The 15,010-nt window shown below is 46.0% G+C and overlaps 1 protein-coding gene across 1 annotated transcript; it reads left to right on the top strand.

Moving 5' to 3' along the window:
• The first annotated feature begins 3,120 nt into the window (after positions 1-3,120).
• Positions 3,121-13,817, top strand: GARIN1A (golgi associated RAB2 interactor 1A). The gene is given in 7 exon segments (XM_060157569.1): positions 3,121-3,273; positions 6,125-6,309; positions 7,263-7,509; positions 9,053-9,103; positions 9,105-9,130; positions 9,132-9,173; positions 13,613-13,817. Coding segments are annotated over 7 exon segments (909 nt in total).
• The last annotated feature ends 1,193 nt before the right edge of the window (positions 13,818-15,010 follow it).

Here is a 15,010-nt window from a genome sequence, read left to right as displayed (position 1 = left end):
TAATTTAACTGGTGCCCTGTTGATGGATTTTTGTTACTGCAAACAATGTTGCAGTGAATATTCTTCTACTTATTTCACACTAGAACTTTCTACACAAGTAAGTGAGGTACTCTAGCACATGTGGTCATACTGATGTTCTCTGTGTCATTTAAATTTTTGGTTTATGCTACAAACATTGTAAGAGAAATTTCCTATTTTTTGTTACAAGGAAAGGAGAAAAAATGTCAAGCACAGAGAGCACTGTAATTAAGAAAGCAAAAGTAATAACCTTAAGTGTGTTGGAATGTTTAGATGCCTGATATTATAGACTTTGCATCAATAAAAAGGAAAAGTTTTCTCTTCTAATGAGCAAGTCTTAAGAAGAAATGAGCTAATGAGATATAAGCTCCTGCTTCTGATGCAACAGCTTTGGGAAAACAATGAGAAGCAGGTTTCCCTCCTGATGATAAGAGAAACACCAGGAGATTTAACCCCGGTCATGTGTGGACTACAGCAGTGTGTGTCTTAAGAGTCTAAAAGACAAGAGAACTAACTTAACCCCTTGGCTTTTTCCTTGAATAAGCGCCAAAGTGAGAGAGCCTGTAGCTGTACAGCTGAAGTCTGAGAGGGATAACTGATGGCTCATCCCTCCTCGACTTCATGCTACCTGAAGAAGTCTTTAAGTGAAAGTTTCTTGTCCTGATACTAGGGACAGGAGACTGCAGTGGGAGGGGAGGAGTTGGTGCCACCACAATGGTGTGATAGTAAATGTTTAACAACCAGCTTTCCGAGGGAAAAAATATATGTATAATACGTCTAAGTATACATGTTTTGTTTTGTTTATTAATAAATGTCTTTGTTTATTTTTTGGCTGCACTGGGTTCTTGTTGCTGGGTGCAGGCTTTCTCTAGTTATGGCGAGCAGGGGCTACTCTTCATTGCAGTGCATGGGCTTCTCATTGCGGTGGGTTCTCTTGTTGCGGAGCATGGGCTCTAGGCACGCGGGCTTCAGTAGTTGTGGCACATGGGCTCAGTAGTTGTGGCACACGGGCTTAGTTGCTCCGCAGCGTGTGGGATCCTCCCGGACCAGGGCTTGAACCCGTGTCCCCTGCATTGGCAGGTGGATTCTCAACCACTGCACCACCAGGGAAGTCCAGTATACATGTATTTTTTCTTAGTAAATTTTACTTTATAAAATTTTACTTAATAAAATTTACTTTATACATAGCACACAATTTACAACTAACAATAGAATATACAATACTCTTTATTGTAATTTTCAGATAGTCAATTGATTTTCATAGAAAGCTTTCATGGATTTTTGTCAAACTTTGTATTCCTAGACAACCTATGTAACTGACAAGCCAGTGTAGTTCTGACATGAATGTTGGCTGATTTTTCCACTTACATTAATGAATAAGGGGAATGTGAAATACAGTTGCATGTTGGAATTGATCTGTTAATGTTAAAGACAAGCAACTTCTTTACTAATTTAGATAATACCTTTCAAATACTGGAAGATCATTTCCTCAGATGTCTTTTTTTTTTGGGGGGGTGCCCACAATATAACAGCTACAGACACACTTTTAATCGGCATCATTGGCATTTTCTCTATCACCTTAGACAATCAAAACAACAATAAATCAAGGCCATATTTGTAGCTTTGGCTGATTTCCATGGTGTAAGTAACTCCCAGCATGGCTGGTCTCAAGACAGTGACCACCATGAATTTTCTGTACACACTGAGAAGAGAGAGGCAGTGGTAGCACAACATTATGTATCATTTCTACCGTGTAGATGTGATAGATGCAGATAACCTCAAGGGAATAGAGAGACATGAAATATAGTAAAATAATTAAGAAGTGATGAGTTTGGGCATTTATTACCTTGTTTTTTATATAACTTATTTAATTGTAAGTTTATATTATTAACTTTTTTCTTTTTTTTTTTTTTTTGCGGTACACTGCTGTGGCCTCTCCCGTTGCGGAGCACAGGCTCCGGACGCGCAGGCTCAGCGGCCATGGCTCACGGGCCCAGCCGCTCCGCGGCATGCGGGATCTTCCCGGACCGGGGCACAAACCCGCGTCCCCTGCATCGGCAGGCGGACTCTCAACCACTGCGCCACCAGGGAAGCCCTACATTATTAAATTTTTAACAATGGCTGTGTTTAACAACTGGCTCATTAAAATTCCTGAAGATTTAACAGTTGGTTCTCATGGTCTTTTTTGTGATGCTCCAGCATACACTGTATCACACTTCCTCATTTGCTCACAGTTTCCAAATAAATAAACCTCTTTGGTTTGTTAATAGCCTGGTGTTAAAAAAAAAGAAAAAAAAAACAAAAAAGAAAATTATCCCATGAGATGGGGGAGGGAAGATTGGGCTGAACTGCGGGCCCCATCCTGAGCTCTCCTGGCCCAGTGAGGGCCTGACATCAGGCGAACAGGTCACATTTACAGAGAAAATTTTTGTGAGAGGCTTCGCCCTGAGTGGGGAGGATTGAAGGCTGTGGGTTTCCCGATAGCCTCCCTTGCTGCTGTGCAGCTCGCAGTCTGGCCATAATCTTGGGAGAATTGTTTTCCTTGTGTGTGGGGAGATTGACTGAAAATTGGAGCAGGCTGGACTTCCCTGGTGGCGCAGTGGTTGAGAGTCCACCTGCTTATGCAGGGGATATGGGTTCGTGCCCTGGTCTGGGAAGACCCCACATGCCGTGGAGCAGCTAGGCCCGTGAGCCATGGCCGCTGAGCCTGCGCGTCCGGAGCCTGTGCTTTGCAACGGGAGAGGCCACAACAGTGAGAGGCCCGTGTACCGCAAAAAAAAACAAAAACAAAATGGAGCAGGCTACATTATTGCTAGTTTGTAGTGAGTAGGAAAGGGGAGAAAAACACCCTGCTCACTCCCCAGTCCTTCCTTGCCTCTTCTTTTTTTTCCCCTTTCCTGTTGTTACCCGTCACATTCCCTGATGTCATTCCTGCCATTGTGAGCCGACAGGCCCTTGCCAGCCTGGGGGACAGCCAGTAAGTCAGGAGGGGAGGTGGAGATGTGGAGGTGGGGGAGTGGTGGTCACACCAACACCGTGGAGCTGGGCTGGGTCTGAGTGGAGCCCCAGGGATGTTCCCCAGCCCATCCTTCCCAAGAACCAATGAGTAAAATTAGGAGCCTCCCACCTGAGGTCATGGAACCAGGCCCTGGAGTGGAACTTGGGGTGGAAGACGGCCTCCTCTGTCAACTGATTCATTCTCCAGAATTCAACTTGTTCTCTGACTCGGTGGTGTTTGAAAGCAACTTTATCCAGGTACCCTTGTGCAGCTCAGGGCCAGCTCTCCTTCCCTTTCCAAACCTGTTCCCGGGGATTGGTCCAAAGATGCCAAGGCCTTTGAAAGCCCTGGGGAGGAGGAAGAAGCCAGGAAAGCCAGAGAAACGAGAGGGTCTGGGTCCCAAGTTCACCTCAGTTTGTGCCCACAGCATCACGGGACTCCCTGCAGGTCAAATGCTTTCGGGAAATAGAGTTACACCTGCAGAAGGAGACAGCAGAACCCACTCTCCAGGCAGGTTCATAGGCACCCTCCCGGGGCCGCTAGTCCACGCTGGCTGATTAGAGGGGATGAAAGCAGCTGTAGGAATCCGTGCTCTGAAACCCAACCTTCTTTCTGGGATATTATTATACAAATACGCTTGCATGAGACCAAGGTCCCTGGATAAATTAGCCTTGCCCAGATTCCACCATCCCCCAGAAGAGTAGTAATATGACCTATGGAAGTGAGTGTTTGTGGCCTGGGAAGCATGGAGACACCAGGAGTGCAGGGCGGTCATTTCAATCCGTGTGACATCTCACCAAGGTGCTACCCGCTTCCCTCCAGTGGTCTGGCTGGTGACCACCTGTGCTCCGTTGCAGGTATGGCATAACCAGTCAGCAAGCTGTGTGAGAGGCAGGAGATGCAAAGAGAGATCAGATAGTGTCCCTGGACAAGAAGCTTGTGAATTGGTAGGTTTAAAGGACATAGCATAAAATGGTAGCTGTTAAGAAAGCTCGGCGTCAGAGGGTTTGGACTAGCCGAACCCCAGAGCATGCGCAGAGCACTCCTTCAACCTGGGCAGTTGTGGAAGGTTTCCCAGAAGGCGGGGTCGTAAGCCGTTCTTTCAGGTCTTGCTGAGACTTCGGTAGAAGAGCAGGGGGAGGACCTTCCAGGCGAGAGGGACTTCAAGTTCCTGGGTGAAGGCAGGAGGCTGGAATGCACGGGAGGGTCTGCAGTCAGGAATCCATGCGGTGGAGTTGAATTCACAGAGCAGCGAGCTACTCTCTGACGAGGTCCCCCAAGGGTTCATGGCTCCAGGTGCCCTCTGGTCCCTGCACCGCCCCAGGGAGCTGCAGAGCTGGGCGATCAGCTGGCAGCATGGGGGGCATGGGGGGGGGGGGCGTGCTCATGCCTAACACACACTCAGAGGAGAGTTAGCAGTATCGTGGGAAATCCAGACTCAAGATATCAAATTCTAGTCATGTCCTTGGGTGTGAGATTATGGCGGCAGGTTTATTCTCCTAATATGTTCTCTTTGGCCTAGTATTAAAACTGTTTAGATTCTCTGGATGGACGCTAGGTGACTCAGGCAGCAAGAGACTCAGACTGTGCCAGGGAGGGGGAAAGACTGCCTGTGAAGCTGGCCCTCGGCAGAGCTAAAAGCGGCCTTGAACTTATGCTGTTCCCTCCCTTCCCTCCCCTCAGCATCACCGTCACTAACGTCACCGCCAAGAAACCTCACCTGCAAACATTTACTTATTACTCTCAGTGTGTGTGGCTCTCTGTGTTTTGTAGCGCATATGAATTTCATTCCACAACATGGGCTCCAAGAAATGTTCCTTTTTTTTTTTTTCAAAAATCAAAATTCACTTTTCTTGGGGCACCACCTACTCAGGCTTGTGGGAACTAACATTTCAGTCATTCCTGGGGCTTTCGCCTGGTCCCCAGTTCCACCACGGGCTTTGAATGGCCTAGGATATTGGGAGAAGGCCCTCTGGTCTTGGGAACGCAGGGGTCACTCCTCAGATGTTTCTTACCCTGGTCCCTGTGGTTCCTTAGAGGCTACAGACCTGGTGCTTCTCCGCCCGCCCTGGAGAGTGAGGTAGGGGTGTCTTAGCTGAGACACTGTGCCCCAGTGCCAGGCATCCATCTCCCTGTCCTGCCACAGCCCCGAGTGCTGCAAGAGAACAGGTCCTTATTACACTCAAGACCCAGCAACAAGCCCGGCACTCCCTCATCTTGGGAGAAGCTCCCCAAACCTCCCTCAAGTTGGGCTGCCTGGGTCTTCTCCGTTCAACAGCTCTTTCCTCACTCTCCTCCCCTTCTGGAACTTTCTTCTCACAATGTCCCTTCCAGACCATTAGAAACCTGTGCTGGAGCTTCCCTGGTGGCGCAGTGGATAGGAGTCTGCCTGCCAGTGCAGGGAACACGGGTCCGATCCCTGCTCCGGAGAGATCCTCCATGCCGCGGAGCAACTGGGTCCATGCTCCACAACTGCCGAGCCTGTGCTCTGGAGCCCATACGCCACAACTACTGAAGCCCGTGCGCCTAGAGCCCGTGAGCCACAACTACTGAGCCCTTGTGCCACAACTCCTGGAGCCCGCACGCCTAGAGCCCGTGCTCCGCAACAAGAGAAGCCACCGCAGTGAGAAGCCCGCACACCACAATGAAGAGTAGGCCCCACTTGCCTCGCCGCAACTAGACAAAGCCCACATGCAGCAACAGGGACACAACACAGCCAATAAATGAATGAATGAAGAAAGAGAGAGAGAAAGGAAGGAAGGAAGGAAGGAAGAAAGAAAGAAAAAACAAAAGAGAAAGAAAAAGGAAGGAAGGAAGGAAGGAACCTGTGCTGGCTTCTTACTAGTGCATCCTTTTAAAATTAGTAATGCAAAGGACTCTAAGAAGGGCAGCACAGCGTTCCTGTCGCCCATGAACTTAAGTCTCTCTGGGGAGACCCACAGGAAGGATAGATTCAGGTCATGACCCAGTCCAGTGTGCCACACACCTGCAAGAAGCACAGGTGCTCTAAGCCTGTCGCCAAGTTGAAGAGCCGTTTTCTAGCATCTGTAACCTTCCACCCCTGTCTTCTGCTTCTCTCTGACCCATGTGCCTGGGGCTGATTTCTAGGTCACTAAAGCCGGGAACTGGATGGATGTCTGTGACGGGTCTACCACTGTGATCCTCGGGGTGACCTCCTCGGTGCCCTCCTTGCCACTCCCCAACGTCCTCCTGATGGCCAGTGTCACCTGGCCCCAGGGTCAGTTTTCCACCTGTAGCACACCTGATAGTGCCCCAGTCATCACCCTCAGCAGGTAAAGAAGGGCTTGAGGGAGGGGCCGGAAGGGGCAGGATGAATGACTGCGTTGTTTTGCAGCTGGACTTTACTTATTTATTTTTTTATTTTGTGGCCTTTGTGTTTGTTTGTTTGTTTTAGCAACATAATTTTCTTTTTTTAATTGGAGTAAAATTGCTTTACAATGTTGTGTTAGTTTTTGCTGGACTTTAGCTGAGAAGAAAGAACAGTGTTCTTTAGCTGATGAACTATATAGACTTCATTCATTCATTTGACAAGTATTTACTTAGTATCTATGTGTACCAAGCACTGTGTTTGGTGCTGTGGTAGAGCGCCAATCCCTGTCTCGGCCTAGTTTTTGAGAATCTTAGCTTCCTTTTGCTTATTTTTTTTTTGTCAATATTGACTTAGAGGTTTTCAAAAAGAAAGGTGAGTGATATGATAGTCAAATAGGATTATGAGGTGTTGAGATTGAAAAAAAAATACTGGATGTATAGGAGACCTCTGTCCATTTTCTTAATCTTTCAGCACAGTTAATCAGGATCTAGGGAGGAGGAGACCTGAAAATAGAGCCAGAAAACCTTAGTTCCATTTCCTACTTAAGAAGATCTAAACTTGGGTAAATCACTTAGCTTCTCTGAGCCACAGTTTCAAATTCTGTAAAATGGAATTACTACTACTTATCTTTCCTTCATCAAAGGGTTGTTGTGAGGACTAAACGAGATATTATACATCGACTCTCAGCCATTGTTATTGATGTGGGCAGATTCTTTAATAACTAAGGCCCTGGAAATCAGAGAAGAGTCGGTCTTAGTGATCATTCCCACTCTCAGATCATGAGCTTTCTCCCTTGGGTGTCCCCCAAGCGGAGATCAGCACCTAGTGAGGTTGACCCAAGCTCTAGGAAGGCACCAGCTTGGTTGATTAAAATCACTGATGCCTCTGCCATGGGAATTTCCTGATTGTGTCCAGGATTCTCCCACTGAAGTACGTGGAGCTACGAATCTGCGACCGGCTCCAACGCATCCTGAGGGTTAGGACAGTGACTGAAAAGATCTTCTACCTGAGGCTCCACGAAAAACACCCAGAGGCTGTGTTTCAATTCTGGATCCGCTTGGTGGAAATTCTGCGGAGAGGTCTGTCTATCACCACAAAAGACCCGAGAATCCAATTCTCTCACTGCCTGGTGCCCAAGTTGCCCTGCAGCTCCACCGAAACAGTAAGTTTCACCAAGATCCCGCCAAGAGATCCGTAGGGTCAGCTGGGAATCGGAAACATATCACCTCCCGAGAATTGATGGGTATTACAGTGTAGTGTTGTGTGGGGATGAGCAGACTTCTTTTTCAAGGGTCAATGATACACACACACCAAATTGAGGTCTACAGACATAAAAAGTAAATTAATTTTGTTTTCCAAAAAAAGAGCTATAAAGTACTTCATTCACTTAAAAATTGTTTGCTGTTTTTTGCTGGGTTTTTTTTTTTTTCAGTGTTATAAAGGAATAATGCTCACTGAAGAAAATCAGAAAATTACAGAAAAATCACCCCTACTTCTCTCCAGCCCCAAGCAATCACTTGTAACATTTTGGCATATTTCCTTCTATTCTTTCATCTTAATTTTTAATTTATATATTTGAGGACATTAAATATATATACATTTCTGAATGTTGCTTTTTTTCCAATTTAGATTATAAGCATTTTCCCATTTCTTTTAGAAGCCCTTTATATACATCATTTTGGTAATTTCATGCTATTCAGTTGTATGAATGGGTTAAAATTTACTTCACCATTCCCCTAATATCATTCATTCAGAGTTGTTTCATTCAGAGTTGTTTAACATTCAGAGTTGTTTCTGACTTTTCATTATTGTAACTGATGCTACAACAAGCATTTATGTATCGTCCACATTTCTGATTGTTTTCTCAGAATTGATTTTTAGAAGCAGAATTCAAAGGGTACAGACATTTTTAAGGCTCTCGATACATACTGCCAGATTATTTCCAGAAAGTTCCTACCAAATTATACTCTCTCCAATAATAGGAGTGACTGTGTCACTGTATCCTTATCACAATTGAGAAGTATAAATTTTAATTTCCTAGTATGATAGGCTGAAAAGAAGTGGATTCCCTGATTTTTCAGTGAATCTGAACACTGACCTTTTTTTTTTGCATCGGCTCTTGTGTTCTTTGGCCATTTTTCTCTTGTCAGCTTTGCATTTTTCTAAATTGATTTGTAAACCAGAGCTTTTTATATATCAGGATTTTTAAGCCTTTAATTTTAAGTTTTTGCAAATATTTCCCCTAAGGATTTGCTTTTCCCTTTTAGTTTATTTAAGGATTTCTTTTCTTTTCTTTTGACCCATGGAAGGCTTTCCCAGTACCTGCTTAGGGTAGAAGGTCAGGAAGGAAAAGTTTGATAGATTGGATAACCTTAAACCTTCAGATTTCAGGATGGAAACACTTTCCTCGTCTCATGTAAGTGGCATACTTTAGGCACTCTATCACTGACTTTGAAAGTCAGCTCTGCTGCTCTGGTTCACAAGGTTCAGAGCCTGTGCTCTGGGCAGATAGCCATCAGGGAGAGGAGGCGATCCTGCTAGGGCCCCATTTTTGGTCTCATGATTCGAGGGCTTGATGTTGAAGGAGCAGGTTCCCAGGACTAGGCTGGCAGACACAAGTGAGTTCCTTCAAGGTTATGGCCCGAGGAAGCCAAGGGCTGTCAGGGAGCAGACCTGGCCATCTGACTGCACATTTCTCCATGCAGTCTGGAAGCGGCCTCCTGTCATCCTGCCAGTCCAGTGAAAGCTCCATGAAAGCTCTTGGCAGCCGAGCAGACCAGTGACTTTCTCGAATCTCTCAGGAAGGTCCCAGCTCACAGCAGACAGGTGGGTCCTCCGTCCAGGCAGCGCTGGCATCCCTTCCCGCAGCACAGAGCCATGGTGCGGGGAAGGGTGGGGGGCAGGGGGCGGGGGCGGGGCGGCGGTCAGTGATACCCTCTGCCCACCCATCTCAGTTCCTTCTCTTCACTTTAGACCTTTGCATGTGATGTGTCCCCTTAATTTTATTATAAGCCTGTCCTTGGGAACAGGATCAGTGGCTGATTGATCTTAATAGTCCCTAGGTAAACCCTAGTGTTTTCGTATGGAATGTGTTCAGTAAAAGGAGTGAGGGATGAATAAATTAATAAAGCAGGCTCATGGAGTTATATATTGACTATCTCCAGTCCCAACTCGCAAGGGTCCCTTGGGTAAGACAATCCCAAGGCCTCCTTGCCTCACTTGTCTATTCTGTAAAATGGACAGAATAGACGTTAACCCACGTGGGAGACCACTGCTGGCTCCAAAGTTTTACTAATCTACTAAGTCATTGCGTTAGATTCTTTCTGTAACAAGAGATAGAAAACCAAAGCAAGATTGTTCAGTCAATACATTGAAGAAGTACAACTTGTAGGGTATCATCAAAATGCAAAATTTTTTCCTTTCCTTTATAATTTTTTCAGCGGGAGAAGTTGTCTTCTTGCCCCTGGATAAAAGCTGGTCTCTGAGCAGGTCCCATAGCATATATGGGCTCCCTCTTAGAATATAAAAGAGTTCTTTGGTCCCTTTAAACTGCAAAAGCAGCATCAGTTCTGAAATTAAAACCTCCAGTGCCTGAAAATTATCAAAACTCTAAAGTGATCACATCACCCCCCTTCAGTCAGCTTGGCCTCATATTAAGATGGTCCTTCATGTGGGGACTGGACCTTCGCTCCTCTCCTTCTGTTTCCTGATTTTAAAGCTGGCTTTTTCTCTTAGGAGCTTTCTTGGGTTTCTTGAAGTCCTCCCCCCAATGCAAGGCCCCCCCCCCCCCCCCCGCTCAGGCCCTGGCTCTGCAGGCGTCCATGCACTCAGGCACTAGCTGTCAGAGTCCCCTCACCTTTAAGGGAGTCCTTGCAGGTAGTGTCTACAGTGGCTCGAGGCGGGCTCTTTCTCTCCGGTACAGTTGACATCTTGTCCTCAGGAAATGTCCTCTCAGACTTTGACCAGCTACTGGAGGGAGGACTGTGCCTCCTAGACACAGAAGCAACTCCTCTTCACTCTGTCATCAAAGAAACCTGCTCTCCCGGTTCTGCCACCCTCCATTGTTTCCTGGGTGGGAGTTGTGCCCCGCCACCTACTGGGTCTCCCAGACCCCAGGGGCCATTGCTCAAGGTCTCTGGGTGTTCCCAGGGAGCCTCTGTGGTTCAGCTGGGGGGGGAACGAAGGAGGAGCTCTGTACAAAGGACTCTCCACACCTCCTCTCTCTCAATGCTTTCATAGCCTTGCTCTGGGGCAGGGTCCCAGCTGTGGTCATGCTGGGTCAGTTCTCCCAGGTCATGGTGCGCCTTTATATGTACTTTCCAGTCTTTTTTTTTTTTCAACTTCAAGATAGTATTCTTGAATTCTAATGTAAAATTTTCCTCTTTGGGTACTCTTACTATCTGTATGTTGGATCATCTTTGCGTATCTAATTACCTGCCACTTTCTCTTTTTTATTCTTGAAACTCTCCTGCTTCTTCCCTTCTGTTTCTCTTAAGGCATTATCTGCTTCGTTTGTTTCTGGGTTCTTTCTGGCTTTAGGCTTCATTTAGGAAGTAATTTTTATTTCTTTAGAAATGTCTAATTCTTTCCTCAGTTTTATCACCACATTTGTAAATCTTTTATTTATATTTTGTATTTTTATTTTTTAGGCTGCACCACGCAGCTTGTGGGATCTTAGTTCCCCAACCAGGGATTGAAGCCGGCTCTCAACAGTGAGAGCACAGAGTCCTGAACACTGGCCCACCAGGGAATTCCTATAAATCTTTTAAATTCTGACTTAGTTGTTCTTTCATATGTTCTGTCCTTGTCTTAACTTCTTTTAGCTCATTTTGAAATGCTAGGTTGCACTTTTCATTTGTTTTGCAGGCACATCTTTTTAGTGTGCATTCATTGTCTGTAAGGATTTATGATGCTTCATAGCCTCTTTTCTTTTTTTTTTTTTTTAATTTTTGGCCGCCTTGGGCGGCATGCAGGATCTTAGTTCCCAACCAGGGATCGAACCCGCACCCTGCTGCATTGGCAGGCAGAGTCTTAACCACTGGACCGCTGGGGAAGTCCCACCCTTTCTTCCTTATATAATTTTGTGTTGCCTTGGATTATGATCTCTGATGTGAACGTTTTTCCTGAACCTTTGCGGGTGAGGGGCTGGTCAAGGCAGCTTTCTGGTTTGGGCTCCCGAGCTCCCTCTTGTGTCATTTTTGTGAAGTGCTTATGGCCTTGTATTTTTTACGATTCCAGGGCTGTGTTCCTCTCTCCTATCTTTCCCTGACCTTTCTCTTTTCTTTGCTTTTATTGTTCCTGTCCTACTCAATTTGGATTCCATTTCCAGTGGTTTTTCCTTGTTTGAGGACGCGTCCTGCAAGGGAGAGTGTTCTGGTGGTTTTGAGAGTTCTTAAGGCACATACTTCACCAGCCTCTTCAGACTGTACCATGGACCCCTTGCACTTACTTCCAGTTTCCTTCTTCTCAAATTGGCTGGCTGCACTTTCCACTGAGACGCTGCGGGAGATATAGGAGCTCTCCTGTCTACAGGCGCATCAGATGCCCTGTTGCTTCTCTCTGCTTCCTCTCACACAGATACTGACACCCTGTGGGCCCTGGAGCTGTCTGTAGCTGTAATATTTTATCTGAGCTTTTCTCAAACAGGCCTTTTTCTGTGGGACTCATGTTGGCCTAAATTGGAGGGGCAAGGGTTAACCCCAAAGAGCCACTGTAAGTTTGATTCCATATCAGAGATATTACTGGCTCAGGAGAAAAAAAAAAATTTTTTTAACGTAAGTTTTATTTATTTATTTATTTTTGCCTGTATTGGGTCTTCGTTGCTGTGCACGGGTTTCTCTAGTTGTGGAGAGCAGGGGTTACTCTTCGCTGCAGTGCGCGGGCTTCTCATTGCAGTGGCTTCTCTTGTTGCCGAGCAGGGGCTCTAGGCATGCGGCCTTCAGTAGTTGTGGCACATGGGCTCGGTAGTTGTGGCTCGTGGGCTCTAGAGCGCAGGCTCAGTAGTTGTGGCGCACGGGCTTAGTTGCTCCGCGGCATGTGGGATCTTCCCAGACCAGCGCTCGAACCCGTGCCCCCTGCATCGTCAGGCGGACTCTCAACCACTGCGCCACCAGGGAAGCCCCAAAAGTTTTTATATTAGTTTCTCAGCTTGGAAGTTCTTGTACCATATATCGTTTCAGACCTCAAACCAGTATTGGGACAGTCCCAAAGATAAGAATTTCCAGCAGAGACTTCTGTTTTGACCCAGAATCCAAGTTGATATAGATGAGCTTGTGGCACTGGATGGATTTCTTTCTGGTGCCGAGAAGGTGGCTTTGAAAGTCCTGGACTTATGTAAATACCTCAGTTAATACCCTACCTAGCTCGGGCCCAGGACTTTATCTCCTGTGTCACGTGGCCATAAAAACCCAAGGCCTGGGTCACCAAGACTGGCCAGTCCCTCAGGCAGCCCCACTTTAGCTCATACTTCACTGACCTTTAATTTTGGTCCCTGGGATTTTTACTTTATTTTTTGTGAGTTTAACAATGCATTTAAAATTGTGTAGATTATATTTTATCCAGCGATTCTAGGTGTTTTGTGGCAAAGACATTTTTAGATATTAGGCCATATTGCCAGTCTCTGGCTAAATAACCCTAAAATTAATTTCAGTGGACAAAACAAAACCTCACTGTACTTATTTCTGAATAGTAAGTGTGAGTGATTTTTATTTTCTTTTGGGTGCTTTTTTATAGGTTTTTTTTTTCATTTAAAATAAGCATGTATTTCACTTAAAATCAAAATTTAAAAAAATTTTAGCCCAGTGTGTGTTTTTCTAGACACACAAGTGGTTGTGATTATTTTTTCAGTTGTTATTGTTTTGGAGAACTGTCTGAGGTTTTCTTTGCACTTATGCTGATAGCTGGCAGGCTATAGTGGGCATCAGGCAGGTCCCAGTGGGTTCAGGTCTTGCCTTTGACTCATAACGTGTTACATTCTCAACACATAAAAGCAAGGCTTAAGATTTGGAGGGGTATCTGTTCCACTTCAGCAGAGATGCCTTCGCTCCAGCCTCCCTCGCGCTTGGCTTTCTCTGCTCAAGTTGCTTGTAGGTACCTCATGCCATAAATACGTGTTGTCACTGCCCATCATTTCCATATTTAGATCTCGGTTCAAGGCACTCATGCTGGAAAAGACATAATTTTAAAAGTTCCAAAATTAGATTCTTAACAATGCTTTCTTTTTCTTCTATTGCTTTCAATAACCCCGATATCCTTGGCTACTCCAGAAACACCGATACCACCACTGAAATAGACAATTTCAACTGCTCTGACAAGACACCCTCTCCAGTGGCATCCCCTGTCAATTCGAATATACCCATGAGAGCCACCTTGAACCACAGTCTCCGGGAGCAAGAGAATCCAGTGGAGCACTTCCTGCAGGCTCCTGTAGCCAGTTCCCTAGGAGAGGACTTCCTGGGACCCAACACCTAGCCAAGACAGGGTCATCTTCCCAGGCTTCATTCAGTCCACTTGCTACAACCTTCTATAATGCTCTTTTCCTATTGTGGCCCAGATGACCATGGGAAAGGTAAGATGGTGTTTATAACAAGGTGCTTCGGTACTTCCACCAATAAACCTCCAAGTGAGTCCCTAATTGTTATAGGTTGTGCTATCGGGGGTGGAGGTGGGGAGGGGCTGGAGAAGGACTAATTAGGAGCAATAGCTCGCTCCTTGGGAAATAAATGGAAAAAACATTCTGTTAGCTCAGTTGAAACTCCCAAACAGCCAAGCAAAGCCAAGAAAGCCAGTCCGGAGGAAAGGACCTGGGGAGCAATCCAACTTCCTATTACAAAGGGATAGGGGGAAACAGAGACGGGGCTGCTACAAGCCCAAAGTGAAAGAATCCTGAGAATGATGGCGATCAACTAGGAGATGTTTTTGTGTTGCCCCACTTACCTCAAACAAGAATGTGAGTCTTCCTGCCCCATTCCCTGTGTTAAGGTAAAGCTATGAAAGGTCATCCTGGCCATACAAACTTTGGTTGCTAATGAAGATGGGGCTTCTGTCAAGGAAGATGGTGACCCCCCCATCACTGGAAGTCCTAATTGATTGACTCTTCCTACCCAGGACCTAATGAAACCCAAGTGGAAGACACAGTGTCTGTGTATATCAGGGATAGAACAGGACCCTTGACCAACCTCTGGACAAATGGGGAATACTGACTTGAGGAATACTACCACAGCATTCAGTAGGCATTTATCCAGCTCCTGCTAGGTGCCAGACACTCCACCAGTTGCTGGGTATATTAGAGAGAACAAGACAGATGGACATGATACTTGCCTGTAGGGAGCATATGGGAGAGATACTGAGCCCTGTTTTGGAGACACAGGAAAGCCATTTAGGTTGACATGATGTTTGAGCCACCTGGTCTGCAAATCAAGGCTGGAGGACCTGCTTCCCTGTAGTTCACACGTGGGTAATACAGTGATGGAAGGAGAAAGAACACGACTGCCTGCCCCTCGTGCACGCTCAGTTGGGCTGAGTGGTAAATCCTAGCTAGACTGGGTCAGAAAAGACTCTGAGCTGAGAGGATGCCTAGTGTTTGTTGATTTCTTCCTGCCTCCAATAAAAATTAAAACAACAAATTTCCTTTCAGCATGTTACAATCAAACAAGCTGAGCATT

Source organism: Lagenorhynchus albirostris, chromosome 8 (genome assembly GCF_949774975.1).
Source record: "Lagenorhynchus albirostris chromosome 8, mLagAlb1.1, whole genome shotgun sequence".
Lineage (NCBI taxonomy): Eukaryota > Metazoa > Chordata > Mammalia > Artiodactyla > Delphinidae > Lagenorhynchus > Lagenorhynchus albirostris.
Note: the sequence above shows the minus strand (reverse complement) of the source record. Positions and strands in the feature narration are given on the sequence as shown.